The sequence below is a fragment of the Staurois parvus genome, unplaced genomic scaffold (genome assembly GCF_062004578.1).
Source record: "Staurois parvus isolate SC_StPar_1 unplaced genomic scaffold, SC_StPar_1.0 ptg000019l, whole genome shotgun sequence".
Lineage (NCBI taxonomy): Eukaryota > Metazoa > Chordata > Amphibia > Anura > Ranidae > Staurois > Staurois parvus.
This window is the reverse complement of record NW_028317815.1, coordinates 26,159,329-26,184,021: the sequence shown is the minus strand read 5'-3', so window position 1 is coordinate 26,184,021 and position 24,693 is coordinate 26,159,329. Positions and strand designations below refer to the sequence as shown.

Below are 24,693 nucleotides of genomic sequence, written 5' to 3'. Positions count from 1 at the left end.
TAAATAAATGTCAGAAAAGTGTCAGAACTCCTTATCTCTAGATTTTCTCAATGTCAAAGCATTAAAGCTAGTGCATTAGCATGATAGGGGTGCTAGCATTCCCCAATGGAGGGGAGAAAAAAAGATGTAAGGCTTTTTTTTTTTACTGCTTATCTATGTTGCTTACACAAACTATAAAAATGGTTCTTAGATGAAGACCCAATACTTTTCAAAGTATAACTATATAAATATCAATCATTGTGAAGTATTCTATATTATTTTAATAAAGAATTATGCCAGCTTAACTAGCCTTGCTTTCTTACATGCAGCATAATATTTAGATATACAAGCCACAAATATAAATATATTGCAAGAAAAAACATTAACAATACAACATAAGCAAATATGGGGCCCTAGATGCTTCCTTTCTTACCCTGGCTTGTTTAATTGTTGTCATTACTGTCCTTTGCTATCCCTTCCTAGCAAAGAACCAAGGGTGGAAAAACTCTACCAAGAAGAGAAAGAAGGTTGATTAAAGATTAATGATTGCATAAATGCTGTAAGAATTGTCACACTTCAACTTTCAACAAAGAGAGAGGGTATTGGATTTATCTAAAGAATAGTGTAAGAACTTCAATAACCACTTAAGCTCTGGAAGGTTTTACCTCCTTCATAATTCAGGCCATTTTTTGCTATTCAGCACTGCATTACTTTAACTGGCAATTGCACGGCCATGCAACACTATGCGCAAATTACATTTATATAATTTTTTCACACAAATAGAGCTTTCTTTTGGTGGTTTTTGAACACCGCTGGGATTTTTTTATTTTGTATTATATAAATAATAATATAGTATCATATAAAAGAATTTTGAATAAAAAACTATATTTTCTACTTTCTAGTATAAAACATATCCAATTAAATAAAAAATAAAACAATTTTTTTTCATAAATTTAGGTTAAAATGTATTCTGCTACATGACTTTTGGTAAAAAAAAATCTCAATAAGTGTATATTAATTGGTTTAAGTGAAAGTTATACTGTAGAGTCATAAAATAAGGTATATGTACAGTATTTGAAAATTGATTAATCCTGATTTACTGATGGGCGATCTAATTTCTTGATGCCCTTAAAATGCCAGGACATTACAACTACCCCCCAAATAGCCCATTTTTGGAGGGTAGACAGTCTGAGTCTGATTTAGTAAAAGGCATGAGAAGTTTTTTGAAGTTGTAATTTTTTCATCACTTTTTTTGGAAAATGAAGAAATTAAGATTTTTTTTCACCTGCACAGTACAGTGCCATCATATGACTGGTATTGCGATGATCAGGGACACTTACTTAATGTTAAAAGAAAAAAATAAAATTTCATTCATAACAGCTGTGATTACTAGTGATCTGTGATTGGCTACAGCTTATCACATGGTACAGGGTGCTGTGATTGTCCCAGGTACCGTATGATAGCTGTGAGCCAATCATATCTCACTGGTAAAGGAAGCAGAGCTGTTATTAATGAGATTCATTCATAACAGCTTTGTTGACATTGTGATCATCTGATTGCATGATCCACAGGCCAAAATCCACTGTGTTTGGTGGAAGCACACCAGTGGTGTCCCCAGCAGGTGTGCAACCCACTCCTATACCTGTGCAAGCTGGATGATGTACACTATCCAGCCTGCACATGCTGCCCGCCCGCAGGAAACGTACTGTTGGTGGTCAGCAAGTGGATAATTAGAACATTTTCAAAACATAACACTATATTGATGATGTCAAGCCAATCAAATAACCAGTGCTGAATTAACCACTTCCCGCCCGCACGCAATGTACTGTGGCAGGGTGGCAGCTACAGGTAAAGCGATGAACCCATATGTCGCTCTGGCTGTACTAACACACAGGGGCACTGTGTACCCATTGGGCGTGCAGCGCTCCCTCCTCACGACTGCTGTGTCCAGCGGAATGAAGATCCTGTGAATGGGACCCAGTGATCATGTGATCACTATGTGATCACATGATCACAATGTAAGCAAAGCTGTTATGAATCAATATCATTCATAACAGCTCTGCTCCTCTTCCTAGTGAGCTGTGATTGGCCCAGAGCTGTCACATGATACATGGGGCCAATCACAGCACCCCGTACCATGTGACCAGCTCCAGCCAATCACAGATCACTAACCTGAGCTGTCAAAACTTAACTCATTCATGACTGAGTTAGGTTCATGACAGCAAGCTTTGTATTGCAGGAGAAATTATCCTTATTTCTCCTGCAAAGCAAAGTGTAGAAAAAAAAAATCCCTGATCACCCCCCCCCACACACACACACACTCCCAGTAGTACAATGTTACTACTACTACATTGTACTATTCTGCTAAAAGTATTTTAAAAAATAATATAAAAAAGTTGAAAAAAAAATACCATATTGAGAATTTTTTTAAAAAATTTTTAAGAGGTTTTTTTTTAACTACTTGCCAACTGCTTACCCGCATTTTTCAGGTAAGAAGCAGCTCTTCACAAAGTGACGTAATCTTGTGTCACTTCCTATTTTGGGCTGTGAACGCACCTGCACCCCCCGCTGCCCCCCCACCTGTCGGTCCAGGGAGAGAAGAGAGAATACGGCACCCAGTAAAAACACTGCATTGTACACACACATGTTAGATTAGCACATTTAACCCTTTGAGTGCCCCTATTAACCCTTTGATCACACCCCTTCACACAACCTGTGCCATTCATACAGTATCAGTATATAGAATTTTTCACTGATCACTGTATTCCTGCCACTAGCGACATCAGATAGCGTCAGGGTCAGTAGGCACCCCAGCCAGCCAGGGTCATCTAGCATTAGCTTGCCCGCACACTATCGCACTCACGCTATAGGTCGCTGATCACCACCATTACTAGTATACTGTTTGTACGGATCAAGATATTGATTACATACAGAACTATACTAGTGCCTCCTTTTTTCAGCTGGCGGTCAGCTTTCATGTAAAAGCAATCCTAGTGGCCAATTGCCTGCTGAATTGTTTTTACGAGGAGCATTAAGGGACAACCCCATCCTGCTGCCTTCTACAGTTTATTTTTGGGCTCTCCTGTCCCACAGGGGAATCCCAGAATGCAGCTGGCACTTCCGCTGGCTGACCATAGAGCTGGTCAGAGACCTGGATGGCTCCAATCATCTCTATAGTCTAAGAAATCGAAAGCTACAAGCATTTCATCACTTCCGTTTTGCAGGATATAAACAGCGCCATTTGTAAATTGGGAAAGCATCTGATCCCACCGATCTTAGTAAGATTAGATAATGTAAGGGCAGAGGAGATATCTAGAGTCTGATAGACCCCAGATTTCTCAAAAAAGAATCTATGACAATGCCCATTGAAGTTATAGGGGATATTTGCATTCCCTCTGATAGCACTAAAAGTGATTTAAAAAAATGAAAGGGACCGTGTAAAAATAATTAAAAAAATCCAAATAATCAAAAAAAAAAAAGCACCCTTGCCCCCCTGCAAGCACGCATCTGCATGCGCAAGCGTTGACCCTATTCCAGTATGTAATCAGCGGTTGCACCATGCATGTGAGGTATCAAGGGCAATACTTCTAGCACTAGACCTCCAGTGTAAATATAAATTTGTGACCTGTAAAGGCTTTTTAAGCATCGCCTATTATTAATAAAAATGTATGTATCTTGTTGCCATTGCACGGGCATGCACAGTTTTAAAGCATGTCATGTTTGGTATCTATTTAGTCAGCGTAACATCATCTTTTATAGTTTTTCAAACAATTGGGCAATATATTGTGTCTTTGTGAATTAAAAATCTAAAAAGTGTATTTTTCCCCAAAAGATTTGCGTTTGAAAAATCGCTGCGCAAATACTGTGTAACATATAACATTTCAACACCCACCATTTTATTCTGTAGGACTTCTGCTTAAAAAAAAAATATAATGTTTGCGGGTTCAAACTAATTTTCTAGCAAAAAAACTGTTTTTTCATGTGAACAAAAAGTGTCAGAAAAGGCCTGGTCTTTAAGAGTGGGTGATGTGTGGCATAAGCTTCTAATGTTGGCCCTGAAATGCCAGGATAGTAGCAGCAACCCCTCCAAATGACCCCTTTTTGGAACGTTAACACTCCAAGGTATTTGCTTAGAGGCATGGTGAGTGTTTTGCAGATCTCATTTGTTGCCACATGTTTTTGGAAAACGAAGAAAACCAAAAATTTGTTTTTTTTTCTTTTTTTTTTTCAAAACCCTGTGACAAAAATGTTATCTGTAAAATACTTACCATGCCTCTTATCAAATTCCTTGGGGTGTCTTCTTTCCAAAAAAGGGTCATTTGAGGGGTTGGGGGGTGTTAGTACTATCCTGGCATTTTAGAGCCTCCGAAACTATGATAGGTATGGGGAAGTGATATGAGGAAATATGCCCTTTGAAAGCCTGGAGGTGGTCATTGGATTTTGGGGGCTTGTATGTAGCTAGGCTGCCAAAAAGTCTCTCATATGTGGTATCCCCATACTCAGGAGAAGTAGAAGAATGTGTTTTGGGGTGTTATTCAACACATACCCATGGCATGAATAAGCAATATATCATTAAATTGACAACTTTGTGTTAAAAAAAAACATTGTCAATATTCAAAAAAATGGTGTAAAAAAATAAAATGTTCTATGGACTCAACATGCCCATCTGCAAAATCCTTGGGGTGTCTACTTTCCAAAAAGGGGTCAATTGGGGGGGGGGTTGCACTGCCCTTGCATTTTAGCACTTCTAGTAATGTGATAGGTAGTCAGGTAGTCAGAAAGTAAGAGCTACGTAAATTCTAAAATTTATACTATAGTTTGTAGACGCAATAACTTTCACACAAACCAATCAATATACATGTATTGAATTTTTTTTTACGACAGACATGTAGCAGAATACATTTTAGCCTAAATTCATGACTAACCTTGAGTTTATTGGATATTTTTTATAACCAAAATGTAAAAATATTGTTTTTTTTTTTTCAAAATTCAGTCTTTTTTTGTTTATAGCGCAAAAAAAAAAAAACTGCAGAGGTGATCAAATACCACCAAAAGAAATCTCCATTTGTGTGAAAAAAGAACATAAATTTCATTTGGGTACAGCATTGCACGACTGCGCAATTACCAGTTGAAATAGCACAGTGCTGAATAGCAAAAAATGGTCTGGTCAGGAAGGGGGAGGGGGGGTAAATCCTCAGGAGGGCAAGTGGTTAAGAGGCGTAGAGAATGATGTTATTGTTTACAATATGTGATAGACAATGATGATCAATATTATCATTTTAACAAATACTTAGGATACATTTCTTTTCTTGATTACAGAGGATGTGTTCTTGTTGCACACCAGAGATGCTAAAAATCCTGAGATATTTGCTCTGTTTAGCACCACCAGGTAATAATTATATAGTAAAAATGTATAGTACAGTTTAAGAAATGTAGGTAAATAGAGTTTATGACCTGTGCAAGGATGCGATTGCAGTGAAATTCTTACTATCCTTGTAATGTTATTTAATTCATTGTTCAGAAATAAATAACAGAAAAGGCATTTACATTTGTTCACACATGTTTGACTTTTGTAAACTACTGTAACATAGGTCTTTCATACACTAAACAGCTTTCTCTATCACTAATATTATTCCATACTTGATTTGGTTAGTAAGTTTATGTTTTGGCATGATACAATTGGTAAAGCTGTTTAGGCACATACATTTTGGTGCAAAGTAATTTATCCCACCTTAAAGTGTCACTAAAAGCAAAACGTTCTTTTTTCATTTTGGATAAAGTAAGGAAGGCTTATAACCCCTATCAGTTTCAGTCCCATTGCATAGATTTTCCTTCACTTCCTTTCCCATAGCGATAACAGGAAGTGGGAGGAAATCCCTAACCTTACCTTTACTGAGAAGTATGTATGTGAAATGTTGCTTTTGCTAAAGGTGTTATCATCACACAAGTAACCCCAACAGGAAAATAGTGTGTTTATTCTATGAGCTGCTGAATTCTGCATATACATGGTCTTCTTTTGCTGTCAACATGAGATGCTACTCATTGTGTGTAAAATATTAACAAGCTTGTAAATAGGCTTTGAGGTTTATTTATTTATTTCAGGTACTTATATAGCGCTGGCAATTTATGCAGCGCTTTACATACATATATTGTACATTCACATCAGTCCCTAACCCTCAAGGGGAGTACAATCTAAAGTCCCTAACTCACATTCATATATATACACAGGTGAAACTCGAAAATTTTGAATATTGTGCAAAACTTCATTTATTTCAGTAATGCAACTTAAAAGGTGAAACTAATATATGAGATAGACTCATTACATGCAAAGCAAGATAGTTCAAGCCGTGATTTGTCATAACTGGGATGATTATGGCTTACAGCTCATGAAAACCCCAAATCCACAATCTCAGAAAATTAGAATATTACATGCAATCAATAAAACAAGGATTGTACATAGAACAATATCGGACCTCTGAAAAGTATAAGCATGCATATGTACTCAGTACTTGGTTTGGGCCCCTTTTGCAGCAATTACTGCCTCAATGCGGCGTGGCATGTAAGCTATCAGCCTGTGGCACTGCTGAGGTGTTATGGAAGACCAGGGTGCTTCAATAGCGGCCTTCAGCTCTTCTGCATTGTTCGGTCTCATGTCTCTCATCTATCTCTTCGCAATGCCCCATAGATTCTCTATGGGGTTCAGGTCAGGCGAGTTTGCTGACAAATCAAGCACAGTAATCCCACGATCATTGAACCAGGTTTTGGTGCTTTTGGCAGTGTGGGCAGGTGCCATGTCCTGCTGGAAAATTAAGTCAGCATCACCATAAAGGTCATCTGTGGAAGGAAGCATGAAGTGCTCCAAAATCTCCTTGTAGACGGTTGCGTTGACCCTGGACTTAATGAAGCACAGTGGACCAACACCAGCAGATGACATGGTTCCCCAAATCAACACAGACTGTGGACATTTCACACTGGGCTTCAAGCATCTTGCAGTGTGTGCCTCTCCATTCTCCCTCCATACTCTGGGTCCTTGGTTTCCAAATGAGATGCAAAACTTGCTCTCATCAGAAAAGAGGACTTTGGACCACTGAGCAACAGACCAGGTCTGTTTTTCTTTAGTCCAAGTAAGACGCTTCTGACATTGTTTGTTGTTCAGGAGCAGCTTGACAAGAGGAATACGACATTTGAAGCCCATGTCCAGGATCCGTCTGTGTGTGGTGGCTCTTGATGCACTGACTCCAGCCTCAGTCCACTCCTTGTGAAAGTCCCCAACACTTTTCAATGGCCTTTTCCTGACAATCCTCTCCAGGCTGGGTTCATCCCTGCTGCTTGTGCACCTTTTTCTTCCACACTTTTCCCTTCCTCATAACTTTCTATTAATGTGCTTTGATACAGCACTTTGGGAACATCCAACTTCTTTTGCAATTACCTTTTGAGGCTTCCCTCCTTATGGAGGGTGTCAATGATGGTTTTCTGCACAACTGTCAGGTCAGCAGTCTTTCCCATGATTGTGATTCCTACTGAACCAGACTGAGAGACAATTTAAAGGCTCAGGAACCCTTTGCAGGTGTTATGGCTTAATTAGCTGATTAGAGTGGGACACTTTGAGCCTAGAATATTGCACCTTTTCACAATATTCTAATTTTCTGAGATTGTGGATTTGGGGTTTTCATGAGCTGTAAGCCATAATCATCACAATTATGACAAATCATGGCTTGAGCTATCTTGCTTTGCGTGTAATGAGTATGTCTCATATATTAGTTTCACCTTTTTAAGTTGCATTACTGAAATAAATGAACTTTTGCATGATATTCTAATTTTTAGAGTTTCACCTGTACATATGTACATACTAGGGCCAATTTAAACAGGAGCCAATTAACCTACCAGCATGTCTTTGGAGTGTGGGAGGAAACCGGAGTACCCGGAGGAAACCCACTCAGTCACAGGGAGAACATGCAAACTCCAGGCAGGTGGTGCCGGGATTGGGATTCGAACCAGCGACCCTAGTACTGCCAGGCTAAAGTGCTAACCATTTAGCCACTGTGCTGCCCATTAGGTTGATTTACTAAAACTAGAGAGTGCAAAATCTGGTGCAGCGCTGCATAGAAACCAATCAGCTTACATTTTTTTTGTCAAAGCTAAATTGAACAAGCTGAAGTTAGAAGCTGATTGGCTACCATGCACAGCTTCACCAGATTTTGCAATCTCCAGTTTTAATAAATCAGCCACTTTGTGTCTAATCCAATTACTAGTATTAGATTATGGATGTATATGGGTATGGGCAGGGCTTTTTTTCTCAAAGAATCAGTGCATGGTACTCCACACCCACCCCGTCACACCCCCCCAGACATGTGTCATAGGGTAAGTGTGGCCAAAATGCACCAGTGGAAGGGTCTTAAAGGGGCTTTAATAAATAAAGCCTGGAGGGTGCAAGTGTAGGGATCAGGAGTACACTACACACAAAGTGTAGGGTTCAGTGCATTATACTCAGAATGCATGGTTTGGCATTGCATTACACACAGAATGCAGGGTTTATCAGTGTGCAACATACAGAGTGCAGAATTCAGGAGTGTGTTATGCTCAGAATGCAGGGTTTAGGAGTACATTACATTTAGCATCCAAAGGAGTGCCTTATGCTCAAATCGCTAGGTTTGGGAGTACATTACGCACAGAATGCAGGGTTCAAGAGTGCGTTGTAATCAGAATGCAGGGTTCAGGAGTGCGATATGCTCAGAATGCAGGGAAAGAAGTATTTGATCCCCTTCACAAAACATAACTTAGTACTTGGTGGCAAATCCCTTGTTGACAATCACAGAGGTCAGACGTTTCCTGTAATTGGCCACCAGGTTTGCACACATCTCAGGAGGGATTTTGGCCCACTCCTCTTGGCAGATCCTCTCCAAGTCATTAAGGTTTGGTGGCTGATGTTTGGCAACTTGAACTTTCAGCTCCTTACACAGATTTTCAATCGAATTAAGGTCTGGAGACTGGCTAGGCCACTCCTTTCTTGCCTTGGCCGTGTGTTTTGGGTCATTGTCATGCTGGAACACCCAACCGTGACCCATTTTCAATGCCTTGGCTGAGGAAAGAAGGTTCTTACCCAAGATTTGACGGTACATTGCCCTGTCCATCATCCCTTTGATGCGGTGCAGTTGCCCTGTCCCCTTAGCATAAAAACACTCCCAAAGCAGAATGTTTCCACCACCATGTTTGACAGTTGGGATGGTGTTCTTGGGGTCATAGGCAGCAATCCTCCTCCTCCAAACACGGCGAGTTGAGTTGATGCCAAAGAGCTCGATTTTGGTCTCATCTGACCACAACACTTTCAACCAGTCCTCCTGTGCATCATTCAGATGTTCAGTGGCAAACTTCGGACGGACCTGGACATGTGCTCTCTTGAGCAGAGGGACCTTGCGGGCACTGCAGGATTTAAATCCTTGTCGGCGTAGTGTGTTACCAATTGTTTTCTTGGTGACTGTGGTCCCAGCTGCCTGGAGATCATTGTCAAGGTCCTCACGTGTAGTTCTGGGATGATTCCTCACTGTTCTCCTGATCATTGACACTCCACGATGTGAGAGTGCACCAGACCTAGGGAGACTGACAGTTGTTTTCTGTTTCTTCCATTTGCGAATGATTGCACCAGTTGTTGTCACCTTCTCACCAAGCTGCTTGGCAATAGTTTGGTAGCCCAGTCAGAAAACAAGACTGCAGCTCACCCAGGCTTCTATGTTACAAGTGAGAGTAAATAGTGGTGCAACATTCTGGCTGAAAAAAAGGCCTCTGGTATGGGTATTTAATATGTATAGGTGCCCAAGTAGTTTTATAGCATGATCATAGAGAATAGTGAATACTCCAATGAAGAAACAAAATGGATGGTATAACAAATAACAAATGAAAATATATAAGTCCTCTAAATATCATAATAGTCCCAAAAATAGTGATGTGATCAAATCAACAAAATGTAGTGACTTCTGTGACTTCTGCACTGCACCTCCACCATAATGCACTCACCAGAAGTAAGTAGCAAGCAAGCCTAGAGCGGAATGACACTAAGGGGTGTTCCTGCTTGTTCCTTCAGCCAAGTCTCCATCTCCAGCCCATGGCGAACCAAGGAAAGGGATTCCTCCTAGAGGGCAAGCTCATAGACTGAGCCCGGAGACAGTATCATATAGTGTAGTATGTTTTAATAAAAAGATAGCAACCATCTATGAGCTTGGAGGAATCCCTTTCCTTGGTTCACGGTGGGCTGGAGATGGAGACTTGGCTACTCTACTTTTGATTGTTCATTTGGTGTATCACTGGCTTCTGGAGAGATCCCACCTTCAACCAGATCACCGGCAGGAGGAACAAGCAAGAACACCCCTTAGTGTCATTCCGCTCTGGGCTTGCTTGCTACTTAATTCTGGTGAGTGCATTATGGTGGAGATGCAATGCAGAAGTCACAGAAGTCACTTTTTGGGACTATTATCATATTTAGAGGACTTATATATTTACATTTGTTATACCATCCATTTTGTTCCTTCATTGAAGTATTCACTATTCTCTATTTCTTTTTTATGATGTTTCCTTTCTCTTTTACTGCCACACTGGTCATCATTGATTATAATACACATTTTTATTAGTGCTGCACATTGATATTATAGTGTTTTGTTTTGGTGGAGACAGAGGGTTTGCCACGTTGTGCTAGCTGCTTTACTTTTGCCTTTTTTGTCTTGCGCTCACCATTTTATTCTTTGATTATACAGTTTTATAGCATGGCTCTGTAAACCATATCACCTATAGGTTGATGCAAGTATTTTTAAAGTGACTAGACAGAATAGGATAATACCAGCTGAATGGTATGCACACAAGTCTCAAACGTGTGTCCAATTCTCTACTCCTGGTTTAGAAGTCAAGTATTTAAGTGTGCTATAGAGGCAATTCCATTAGGCCAATGTCATATTACTTTGCATCCACCGTGTATTATTTTTGCTTATTTTTTGCATTTATATGATCCTGATTCTTTCTTTGATTTGGTTTAATTGATTAATGATTGCAAAAGTAGTCATATGGGGGGGGGGGTTGGGGAAATGTTAAATGAATACAAAGCAGGCATTGGTACAATGTTTTCTTCTTATGATCAGTTACACAGAAAGATGGATACAAAGGATCTTGCATAACATGTTTCTTTCACTTCTTTAATCTTTCACATTTTGATGAGTGATCTTATATTATCAGTGATTTCTAATCTGGCATTCAACCAACAAACTTTGATAAATCAATTGAATATCTTCCTATAATGTGATATTTACACAGAAATGGAGTCAAAAGGTCATCCAAATGAATCACATAAATTATATAAAATTCAGATAAGTGTGTGGGCATACATACTTACATACTGTAGTTGGTAAGGTTGAATAAAGACCGCAGTCCATATAGTTCAACCTGGATGAATGTGCGTGTGTGTGTTTCACTACCATTTTCAATATCCCTGTACACTTTGTTTATTAAGAAACACATCTAAAAGTGTTTTGTGTTTATCCAAACTCCTTAATGACACCACAAACTGTTTACGGTTTAACCATTCTTTGTCAATCTACATTGTATGGCCAAGTGTCTTCTTTAAAGACCCAATATTAAATAGGTTCCTCCTAATGCTAGAGTCACCATACAAAGATTTGTATATTTCCATCATATCCTCTCTTAAAGCCTGTTTTCCAGGGAGAATAAGTTTAGTGTTTGTAGTTGGTCCTCATAACCGAGATCTCCATCTCTCTCATTAGCTTTGTGGCCCTTCTTAGGACTCTTTCCAGTTCAAGTACATCTTTCCTCAAGATTGGTGACCAAAACTGGAGCACATCATTTAGATGTGGCTGAACCAGTTTAGAAAAGTAGTAGAATTATAATTTTACCACTAGAGTAAATACCCTTCTGATTGCTTGTTAATAGCCTGCTAGCCTTGATTACTGCAGCTTGCCATTGCATGCTATTGTTGAGTCTGTCATCTACCAGGACCCCCAGATCCTTTTCCATCCTTGATTCCCCAAGGTGTTCTCCCCCTAATGCATAACTTGCATATGCATTTTTAACTCCCAGGTTCATTACTTTACATTTTTTTAATATTAAATCTTTTCTGAGACATACTGTAGCTGTCCACCCAGCTATTTTAACTAGGTGTTCATGCAAAGTTGTTATATGCTGTTGAAACACAGAAACATGGAAGATGATGGCAGAAAAAAGACCAAGCGTTTTTTTCTTTTTATGAAAGTTGTGAAGTTCTTGCCCTGCTTAGCTGTGTACATCAGCAAACACTGCAAGTGAACTATACATATACCTCTACTATACATATATACTATATATATACCTGAACTATACATATACCTTTATATAATTTATTGACAAGTTAAACAGAATTGGTTCCAGGACAGAGTCTGGGACACACCCTTCACAACTTTAGACCATCCGGGAAATTGCCATTAATCACCACTAGAGATGAGCGAATCGAAGTATCCGAAGTGGAATTCGAGTCGAATATCGGAAAAATTTCGATTCGTGCCGAATCCGAAAAACAGCCTAATTCGGACGCGCGAATCGAAATTTTTCCGAAAATGGCGGCTGACATGTGCGGCGACGGAGCGGGGATGTCGGGGAAGGCGCGCAGACAAGGCGCGCTGCCCCATAATGCATTCCTCAACGACATGTGATCGCATCAGCCAATCAGCAGCCAGCCAGCCAGCACTGTGTAATGGTCGAGGTATATATAGCGGCCATTTTGGAAATCTTCATTTGCCTGCAGTCATTGAACAGAGGCAGACCGCTCTGTACTAGGGACAGGGACAGAGTTAGGGCCACAGAAACGAGAATTGGGGACAGAGAGAAGTTACTTAGGGACAGAGAACCATTACTCAGGGACACAGACTTGTTAATGAGGGCCACAGAATCGTTATTTAGGGACAAAGAAACGCTAGTTAGGGCCACAGAATTCATACTCAGGGACAGACAGAATTGTTACTCAGTGCCAGAGAATTGTTACTTAGGGCCACAGAAACGTTATTAGGGCCACAGAATTTTTACTCAGGGACAGACAGAATTGTTACTGAGTGCCAGAGAATTGTTACTCAGGGACAGACAGAATTGTTACTGAGTGCCAGAGAATTCTTACTCAGGGCCACAGAATTCATTCTCAGGGACAGACAGAATTGTTACTCAGGGACAGACAGAATTGTTACTGAGTGCCAGAGAATTGTTACTCAGGGACAGACAGAATTGTTACTGAGTGCCAGAGAATTGTTACTCAGGGACAGACAGAATTGTTACTGAGTGCCAGAGAATTGTTACTCAGGGACAGACAGAATTGTTACTGAGTGCCAGAGAATTGTTACTCAGGGACAGACAGAATTGTTACTGAGTGCCAGAGAATTGTTACTCAGGGACAGACAGAATTGTTACTGAGTGCCAGAGAATTGTTACTCAGGGACAGACAGAATTGTTACTGAGTGCCAGAGAATTGTTACTCGCACAGACACAAAATTGTTACTTGCACAGACACAGAATTGTTACTCGCGCAGACACAGAATTGTTACTCAGGGCCACAGAATTCATACTCAGGGACAGACAGAATTGTTACTGAGTGCCAGAGAATTGTTACTCAGGGACAGACAGAATTGTTACTGAGTGCCAGAGAATTGTTACTCAGGGACAGACAGAATTGTTACTGAGTGCCAGAGAATTGTTACTCGCACAGACACAAAATTGTTACTTGCACAGACACAGAATTGTTACTCGCACAGACACAGAATTGTTACTCAGGGCCACAGAATTCATACTCAGGGACAGACAGAATTGTTACTGAGCGCCAGAGAATTGTTACTCAGGGACAGACAGAATTGTTACTGAGTGCCAGAGAATTGTTACTCAGGGACAGACAGAATTGTTACTGAGTGCCAGAGAATTGTTACTCAGGGACAGACAGAATTGTTACTGAGTGCCAGAGAATTGTTACTCAGGGACAGACAGAATTGTTACTGAGTGCCAGAGAATTGTTACTCGCACAGACACAAAATTGTTACTTGCACAGACACAGAATTGTTACTCGCACAGACACAGAATTGTTACTCAGGGCCACAGAATTCATACTCAGGGACAGACAGAATTGTTACTGAGTGCCAGAGAATTGTTACTCAGGGACAGACAGAATTGTTACTGAGTGCCAGAGAATTGTTACTCAGGGACAGACAGAATTGTTACTGAGTGCCAGAGAATTGTTACTCGCACAGACACAAAATTGTTACTTGCACAGACACAGAATTGTTACTCGCACAGACACAGAATTGTTACTCAGGGCCACAGAATTCATACTCAGGGACAGACAGAATTGTTACTGAGTGCCAGAGAATTGTTACTCAGGGACAGACAGAATTGTTACTGAGTGCCAGAGAATTGTTACTCAGGGACAGACAGAATTGTTACTGAGTGCCAGAGAATTGTTACTCGCACAGACACAAAATTGTTACTTGCACAGACACAGAATTGTTACTCGCACAGACACAGAATTGTTACTCAGGGCCACAGAATTCATACTCAGGGATAGACAGAATTGTTACTGAGTGCCAGAGAATTGTTACTCAGGGACAGACAGAATTGTTACTGAGTGCCAGAGAATTGTTACTCAGGGACAGACAGAATTGTTACTGAGTGCCAGAGAATTGTTACTCAGGGACAGACAGAATTGTTACTGAGTGCCAGAGAATTGTTACTCAGGGACAGACAGAATTGTTACTGAGTGCCAGAGAATTGTTACTCAGGGACAGACAGAATTGTTACTGAGTGCCAGAGAATTGTTACTCAGGGACAGACAGAATTGTTACTGAGTGCCAGAGAATTGTTACTCAGGGACAGACAGAATTGTTACTGAGTGCCAGAGAATTGTTACTCGCACAGACACAAAATTGTTACTTGCACAGACACAGAATTGTTACTCGCGCAGACACAGAATTGTTACTCAGGGCCACAGAATTCATACTCAGGGACAGACAGAATTGTTACTGAGTGCCAGAGAATTGTTACTCAGGGACAGACAGAATTGTTACTGAGTGCCAGAGAATTGTTACTCAGGGACAGACAGAATTGTTACTGAGTGCCAGAGAATTGTTACTCGCACAGACACAAAATTGTTACTTGCACAGACACAGAATTGTTACTCGCACAGACACAGAATTGTTACTCAGGGCCACAGAATTCATACTCAGGGACAGACAGAATTGTTACTGAGCGCCAGAGAATTGTTACTCAGGGACAGACAGAATTGTTACTGAGTGCCAGAGAATTGTTACTCAGGGACAGACAGAATTGTTACTGAGTGCCAGAGAATTGTTACTCAGGGACAGACAGAATTGTTACTGAGTGCCAGAGAATTGTTACTCAGGGACAGACAGAATTGTTACTGAGTGCCAGAGAATTGTTACTCGCACAGACACAAAATTGTTACTTGCACAGACACAGAATTGTTACTCGCACAGACACAGAATTGTTACTCAGGGCCACAGAATTCATACTCAGGGACAGACAGAATTGTTACTGAGTGCCAGAGAATTGTTACTCAGGGACAGACAGAATTGTTACTGAGTGCCAGAGAATTGTTACTCAGGGACAGACAGAATTGTTACTGAGTGCCAGAGAATTGTTACTCGCACAGACACAAAATTGTTACTTGCACAGACACAGAATTGTTACTCGCACAGACACAGAATTGTTACTCAGGGCCACAGAATTCATACTCAGGGACAGACAGAATTGTTACTGAGTGCCAGAGAATTGTTACTCAGGGACAGACAGAATTGTTACTGAGTGCCAGAGAATTGTTACTCAGGGACAGACAGAATTGTTACTGAGTGCCAGAGAATTGTTACTCGCACAGACACAAAATTGTTACTTGCACAGACACAGAATTGTTACTCGCACAGACACAGAATTGTTACTCGCACAGACACAGAATTGTTACTCAGGGCCACAGAATTCATACTCAGGGACAGACAGAATTGTTACTGAGTGCCAGAGAATTGTTACTCAGGGACACCTAATCGTTGAATTAAATAGTATGTCAGACAACATGCAGAGGAGTGGCAGAGGAGGCAATGTTTTAGGAGCGAGCAGACGTGGCAGCAGAGGAAGGGGTCGAGGCAGCAGTATTCGCAGCCAGAGGCCAGTGCTCCCGGTGTCATCCAGCGGTCGTGTCTCCACCGACAACCCTGCCGTCATTGATTGGTTGGCTCGGTCGTCTTCCTCTTCCCAGGTCACCTCTGACACCTACAGCCAACGGTCGGTGGGTACGTCAGACACAACCGTTAGTTGGCATGGCCCGGGACCAAGCCCACTGAAATCACGTGTCCTCTACCTGCCCCTGTCCTTTGCTGTTCCCTCACCAAGCGAAGTATCGCATGCTGTGGGCTCAGCCCCACTGTACAGTGAGGAAGAGCTAACAGAGGGCGGTCAGGAACGGGGGGAGACATCGGCCTTTTCAGCAGCCAAGCGAACAAGTACTGGCGAGGAGAGTGGCTCGGTAGCCGGTCTAGAGACAGGTCTGTCTCCTGACCCAGACGCAGCCGAGGGGGCTAGTAGTGAGGCGGAGACCCTACTTGATGATGAGGAGGTTGATCGCACTTGGCAGCCTCGTCGTCATCAGGCAATTTCTTCCGCATCATCAGGAGAAGAGGGTGGCAGCTTGGCAGCGAGCAAAACAGTCGGTGGGTTGCCCAGGAGACAGCAGCAGGGTCGCATCAGTGTCAGTGGAGCCAAACGTCCACGGAGTAGAGCACCAGCTCCACTGCAGCCTACCACCACGGCCAGTAGTGGTGCCGGTGCGCACGGAGGAAGTAGCAGTCAGCCAGTGAAGAGTAGCGGGGGCAAAGTTTCCTACTCGGTGGTGTGGCAATTTTTCCTCAAGCCGCCCGAGGAAGTAAACGTAGCCGTATGTCGACTATGTGGCCAGAAATGCAAGCGTGGCCAGGGGGCCCATGTTGGGACTACAGCGTTGCGTCAGCATATGCAGCGTCACCATTCGGTGGCCTGGGAAAACCGTGATAAACATACGGCGGTTCTGCCTGCCCCAGCCCCCGCTCCATCACCCGCTCCGTTACTTGCTCCGTCACCCGACGTCGTCAATCGCCCTCTATCAGCCAGTCAAGGCTCCAACACCTCTGCTGAGGGGAGTTGTCGCTCATTGGCATCTTCCGCTCGTTCAGATGCTCCTTCTCCTGCTACTCCTCTTCTCGGATTCCGTCAACAGTCTTTCTTGGAATCCGTATCCAAGAGACAACAGTTTGCGAGCACGCACCCGACGGTGCAAAAGCTGAACGTCCTCCTGTCCAAGTTGCTGGTGCTGCAGTCCCTCCCTTTCCAACTGGTGGACTCAGCACCTTTCCGAGAAATGATGGCTTGTGCCGCGCCGCGGTGGAGAGTGCCAAGCCGTCATTTCTTTGCCCAAAAGGCAGTGCCAGCCCTGCATTCACATGTAGAAGAGATGGTGGGCCAGTCTTTGAGCATGTCGGTCTCTGCCAAAGTGCACGGCAGCGCCGACGTGTGGAGCTGTAACTACGGTCAGGGACAGTACATGTCATTTACGGCCCACTGGGTGAACGTGGTGCCGGCACAGCCGCACCAGCAACTTGGACAGGTCACGACGCTTTTGCCTCCACGTTTGCACGTCCTTGGTCCAGCAAGCATGTCCGCCTCTACCACCTCTTTTTCCGCCGTGTCCTCAGCCGCCACCCCCGTGCCAAGTCCCATTACCCGACCGGCATATCACATGTGCAGGGCGCAACGGTGTCACGCTGTGCTGCACCTGGTATGCCTTGGCGAACGTAGTCACACAGGGGAGGAACTGCTGAGTGTAATGAACAGAGAAATCGACAGATGGCTGTCTCCGCGCAAACTAAAAATCGGAACCATGTTGACTGACAACGGAAAGAACATGGTGTCTGCTCTGCGTCAAGGAAGGTTGTGCCATGCGCCATGCATGGCTCACGTGTTCAATCTGGTTGTCAAGCGGTTCCTAAAATCCACCATCCCACTGCAAGACATCCTTAAAATGTCACGTAAACTGTGCATGCATTTCAGCCATTCCTACACCGCAAAGAACACCCTCATTGAGCTGCAGCGGCAGAACGGAATTCCACAGCATCGCCTGATCTGCGACGTTGCAACAAGGTGGAATTCAACCCTACACATGTTAGACCGCCTTTACGAGCAGCGAAAGGCCATCACCGATTTCCTGATGTTACAAGCGGATAAAGGTACTCCCCTGTGTAACTTAGATGTCAGCCATTGGCAGCTCATGCGTGACACCTGCCGCTTGCTCAGGCCCTTTGAGGAGGCCACGCTATTCGTGAGTCGGCAGGACTATGGGATGAACGACGTCATTCCTCTGTTGCACGTCCTGGAACAAATGCTGTTAACAATGGCTGGTCAGGGTGCGGTAGACGTGGCGCACAGATCTCAACGCCACATGACCCCTGTGGGGGCAGGACAGGAAGAAGAGGAGGAGGTAGAGGAGGACATTTGTGCTCAGGAATTATTGAGTGAAATGGGTGGTTTTTCCACTCAGCGGACAGGAGTGGAGGAGCAGGAGCATCTGGTAGAGGAGGAGGAGGAGGAGACAGAGGACCCAGACGCACCGTGGCAGTATGCTGTGGAGATGGAGGCAGGGAGTCCCTCGCATTCCTTGGCACAAATGGCCCATAGCATGCTCGGTTGCTTGCGTAGCGACAGCCGAATAATAACCATCAGACAGAGGGATGACTTTTGGCTGTCCACCTTGTTGGACCCTCGCTACCGGTCCAAAATGGTGGCCTTTTTCACACCTGCTGAGAGGGAGGCCAAAATTACGTACTATAAAAACCACCTATGTAGTCAGTTGGTCTCTGCCTTTGTGCGCCAACGTCCATCCTCAGACACTGTGGGCCCTGTGCGCTCACGTTCCGCTGGCATGGCAGCAGGGGAGGGGTGGGGTGGTAGGAGCAGTGGCAGCTCCACCAGCAGCGGCTGCCTCAGTCTGCAGTCGATGATGAGTAGCTTTCTTCACCAGCGCAGTGAGGAAACTACTAACCAGCCGCAGCAGCAGCAGCAGCATCAGGTGGACCTGGAGCAGGAGCTCAAACAACAGGCTTGGGCCTACTTGGACAGCACCCTGCCAACCGAGGTAGACAATCCCCTTGACTACTGGGCAACGAAACTTGACCTTTGGCCCCAACTAGCTGAATTTGCCCTTGAAAGGCTGTCATGCCCGGCCAGTAGCGTGGCATCGGAGCGCGTGTTTAGTGCGGCAGGAGGTATTGTAACTCCGCGGAGGACACGACTGTCCACCCAAAGTGTGGAGAGACTCACGTTTGTGAAAATGAATCAGGCGTGGATTAGTCTGGATTTCAAACCACCAGTTCCTGACACAACTGACTAAATCCGCCATGAATCATGCCTCAAACATGTGCCACTTTCAGGTCTCCTCACACTGCTGGTGTGTTAAATTTTTTGACATAGGGTGCAGGCAGATTACGGGCCTCCTATAGCTGCTGCCAGGCCCCTAATCTGCCATGGGCCCCTATATACCGCCTCCTCATGCTGCTGCCAAGTCCAGAGTCTGTCATGGGTCCCTGTACGGCCTCCCATTGCTGCTGTCTCCATCGCCACACTCTGCTGCCATGTGCCACTTTCAGGTCTCTTCACACTGCTGGTGTGTTAAATTTTTTGACATAGGGTGCAGGCAGATTACGGGCCTCACATAGCTGCTGCCAGGCCCCTAATCTGCCATGGGCCCCTATATACCGCCTCCTCATGCTGCTGCCAAGTCCAGAGTCTGTCATGGTCCCTGTACGGCCTCCCATTGCTGCTGTCTCCATCGCCACACTCTGCTGCCATGTGCCACTTTCAGGTCTCTTCACACTGCTGGTGTGTTAAATTTTTTGACATAGGGTGCAGGCAGATTACGGGCCTCACATAGCTGCTGCCAGGCCCCTAATCTGCCATGGGCCCCTATATACCGCCTCCTCATGCTGCTGCCAAGTCCAGAGTCTGTCATGGTCCCTGTACGGCCTCCCATTGCTGCTGTCTCCATCGCCACAGTCTGCTGCCATGTGCCACTTTCAGGTCTCTTCACACTGCTGGTGTGTTAAATTTTTTGACATAGGGTGCAGGCAGATTACGGGCCTCACATAGCTGCTGCCAGGCCCCTAATCTGCCATGGGCCCCTATATACCGCCTCCTCATGCTGCTGCCAAGTCCAGAGTCTCTCATGGGTCCCTGTACGGCCTCCCATTGCTGCTGTCTCCATCGCCACACTCTGCTGCCATGTGCCACTTTCAGGTCTCTTCACACTGCTGGTGTGTTAAATTTTTTGACATAGGGTGCAGGCAGATTACGGGCCTCACATAGCTGCTGCCAGGCCCCTAATCTGCCATGGGCCCCTATATACCGCCTCCTCATGCTGCTGCCAAGTCCAGAGTCTGTCATGGTCCCTGTACGGCCTCCCATTGCTGCTGTCTCCATCGCCACACTCTGCCATGTGCCACTTTCAGGTCTCTTCACACTGCTGGTGTGTTTAATTTTTTGACATAGGGTGCAGGCAGATTACGGGCCTCACATAGCTGCTGCCAGGCCCCTAATCTGCCATGGGCCCCTATATACCGCCTCCTCATGCTGCTGCCAAGTCTAGAGTCTCTCATGGGTCCCTGTACGGCCTCCCATTGCTGCTGTCTCCATCGCCACACTCTGCCATGTGCCACTTTCAGGTCTCTTCACACTGCTGGTGTGTTAAATTTTTTGACATAGGGTGCAGGCAGATTACGGGCCTCACATAGCTGCTGGCAGGCCCCTAATCTGCCATGGGCCCCTATATACCGCCTCCTCATGCTGCTGCCAAGTCCAGAGTCTGTCATGGTCCCTGTACGGCCTCCCATTGCTGCTGTCTCCATCGCCACACTCTGCTGCCATGTGCCACTTTCAGGTCTCTTCACACTGCTGGTGTGTTAAATTTTTTGACATAGGGTGCAGGCAGATTACGGGCCTCACATAGCTGCTGCCAGGCCCCTAATCTGCCATGGGCCCCTATATACCGCCTCCTCATGCTGCTGCCAAGTCCAGAGTCTGTCATGGTCCCTGTACGGCCTCCCATTGCTGCTGTCTCCATCGCCACACTCTGCTGCCATGTGCCACTTTCAGGTCTCTTCACACTGCTGGTGTGTTAAATTTTTTGACATAGGGTGCAGGCAGATTACGGGCCTCCCATAGCTGCTGCCAGGCCCCTAATCTGCCATGGGCCCCTATATACCGCCTCCTCATGCTGCTGCCAAGTCCAGAGTCTGTCATGGGTCCCTGTACGGCCTCCCATTGCTGCTGTCTCCATCGCCACACTCTGCCATGTGCCACTTTCAGGTCTCCTCACACACTGCTGGTGTGTAGAATTTTTTGACATAGGGTGCTGGCAGATTACGGGCCTCCCATAGCTGCTGCCAGGCCCCTAATCTGCCATGGGCCCCTATATACCGCCTCCTCATGCTGCTGCCAAGTCCAGAGTCTGTCATGGGTCCCTGTACGGCCTCCCATTGCTGCTGTCTCCATCGCCACACTCTGCCATGTGCCACTTTCAGGTCTCCTCACACTGCTGGTGTGTTGAATTTTTTGACATAGGGTGCTGGCAGATTACGGGCCTCCTATAGCTGCTGCCAGGCCCCTAATCTGCCATGGGCCCCTATATACCGCCTCCTCATGCTGCTGCCAAGTCCAGAGTCTGTCATGGGTCCCTGTACGGCCTCCCATTGCTGCTGTCTCCATCGCCACACTCTGCCATGTGCCACTTTCATTTCTCCTCACACACTGCTGGTGTGTTGAATTTTTTGACATAGGGTGCTGGCAGATTACGGGCCTCCTATAGCTGCTGCCAGGCCCCTAATCTGCCATAGGCCCCTATATACCGCCTCCTCATGCTGCTGCCAGGTCCAGAGTCTCTCATGGGTCCCTGTACGGCCTCCCATTGCTGCTGTCTCCATCGCCACACTCTGCCATGTGCCACTTTCAGGTCTCCTCACACACTGCTGGTGTGTTGAATTTTTTGACATAGGGTGCTGGCAGATTACGGGCCTCCCATAGCTGCTGCCAGGCCCCTAATCTGCCATAGGCCCCTATATACCGCCTCCTCATGCTGCTGCCAAGTCCAGAGTCTGTCATGGGTCCCTGTACGGCCTCCCATTGCTGCTGTCTCCATCGCCACACTCTGCCATGTGCCACTTTCATTTCTCCTCACACACTGCTGGTGTGTTGAATTTTTTGACATAGGGTGCTGGCAGATTACGGGCCTCCTATAGCTGCTGCCAGGCCCCTAATCTGCCATAGGCCCCTATATACCGCCTCCTCATGCTGCTGCCAGGTCCAGAGTCTCTCATGGGTCCCTGTACGGCCTCCCATTGCTGCTGTCTCCATCGCCACACTCTGCCATGTGCCACTTTCAGGTCTCCTCACACACTGCTGGTGTGTTGAATTTTTTGACATAGGGTGCTGGCAGATTACGGGCCTCCCATAGCTGCTGCCAGGCCCCTAATCTGCCATGGGCCCCTATATACCGCCTCCTCATGCTGCTGCCAAGTCCAGAGTCTGTCATGGGTCCCTGTACGGCCTCCCATTGCTGCTGTCTCCATCGCCACACTCTGCCATGTGCCACTTTCAGGTCTCCTCACACACTGCTGGTGTGTTGAATTTTTTGACATAGGGTGCTGGCAGATTACGGGCCTCCCATAGCTGCTGCCAGGCCCCTAATCTGCCATGGGCCCCTATATACCGCCTCCTCATGCTGCTGCCAAGTCCAGAGTCTGTCATGGGTCCCTGTACGGCCTCCCATTGCTGCTGTCTCCATCGCCACACTCTGCCATGTGCCACTTTCAGGTCTCCTCACACACTGCTGGTGTGTAGAATTTTTTGACATAGGGTGCTGGCAGATTACGGGCCTCCCATAGCTGCTGCCAGGCCCCTAATCTGCCATGGGCCCCTATATACCGCCTCCTCATGCTGCTGCCAAGTCCAGAGTCTGTCATGGGTCCCTGTACGGCCTCCCATTGCTGCTGTCTCCATCGCCACACTCTGCCATGTGCCACTTTCAGGTCTCCTCACACTGCTGGTGTGTTGAATTTTTTGACATAGGGTGCTGGCAGATTACGGGCCTCCTATAGCTGCTGCCAGGCCCCTAATCTGCCATGGGCCCCTATATACCGCCTCCTCATGCTGCTGCCAAGTCCAGAGTCTGTCATGGGTCCCTGTACGGCCTCCCATTGCTGCTGTCTCCATCGCCACACTCTGCCATGTGCCACTTTCATTTCTCCTCACACACTGCTGGTGTGTTGAATTTTTTGACATAGGGTGCTGGCAGATTACGGGCCTCCTATAGCTGCTGCCAGGCCCCTAATCTGCCATGGGCCCCTATATACCGCCTCCTCATGCTGCTGCCAAGTTCAGAGTCTGTCATGGGTCCCTGTACGGCCTCCCATTGCTGCTGTCTCCATCGCCACACTCTGCCATGTGCCACTTTCAGGTCTCCTCACACTGCTGGTGTGTTGAATTTTTTGACATAGGGTGCTGGCAGATTACGGGCCTCCTATAGCTGCTGCCAGGCCCCTAATCTGCCATAAGCCCCTATATACCGCCTCCTCATGCTGCTGCCAAGTCCAGAGTCTGTCATGGGTCCCTGTACGGCCTCCCATTGCTGCTGTCTCCATCGCCACACTCTGCCATGTGCCACTTTCAGGTCTCCTCACACACTGCTGGTGTGTTGAATTTTTTGACATAGGGTGCTGGCAGATTACGGGCCTCCTATAGCTGCTGCCAGGCCCCTAATCTGCCGTAGGCCCCTATATACCGCCTCCTCATGCTGCTGCCAGGTCCAGAGTCTCTCATGGGTCCCTGTACGGCCTCCCATTGCTGCTGTCTCCATCGCCACACTCTGCCATGTGCCACTTTCAGGTCTCCTCACACTGCTGGTGTGTTCCATTTTTTGTCATAGGGTGCTGGCAGATTATGGGCCTCCCATAACTGCTGCCAGGCCCCTAATCTGCCATGGGCCCCTATACCGACTCCTCATGCTGTGACGTTGCAACAAGGTGGAATTCAACCCTACATATGTTAGACCGCCTTTACGAACAGCAAAAGGCCATCACAGATTTCCTGATGTTAAAAGCAGATAAAGGTACTCCCTGTGTAACTTAGATGTCAGCCATTGGCAGCTCATGCGTGACACCTGCGCTTGCTCAGGCCCTTTGAGGAGGCCACGCTATTCGTGAGTCGGCAGGACTATGGGATGAACGACGTCATTCCTCTGTTGCACGTCCTGGAACAAATGCTGTTAACAATGGCTGGTCAGGGTGCGGTAGACGTGGCGCACAGATCTCAACGCCACATGGCCCCTGTGGGGGCAGGACTGGAAGAAGAGGAGGAGGTAGAGGAGGACATTGGTGCTCAGGAATTATTGAGTGAAATGGGTGGTTTTTCCACTCAGCGGACAGGAGTGGAGGAGCAGGAGCATCTGGTAGAGGAGGAGGAAGAGGAGACAGAGGACCTAGACGCACCGTGGCAGTATGCTGTGGAGATGGAGGCAGGGAGTCCCTCGCATTCCTTGGCACAAATGGCCCATAGCATGCTCGGTTGCTTGCGTAGCGACAGCCGAATAATAACCATCAGACAGAGGGATGACTTTTGGCTGTCCAC

At 45.8% G+C, this 24,693-nt stretch overlaps 1 protein-coding gene across 1 annotated transcript in view; it reads left to right on the top strand.

The window, feature by feature from the left end:
* Positions 1 to 24,693, top strand: part of SEMA3E (semaphorin 3E) — a 188,605-nt gene that overhangs the window by 140,856 nt on the left and 23,056 nt on the right. Inside the window, exon 9 of the mRNA XM_089685944.1 lies at positions 5,299 to 5,368. Coding sequence (XP_089542070.1) covers positions 5,299 to 5,368 — 70 coding nt within the window. The remainder of the gene's footprint in view (positions 1 to 5,298; positions 5,369 to 24,693) is intronic.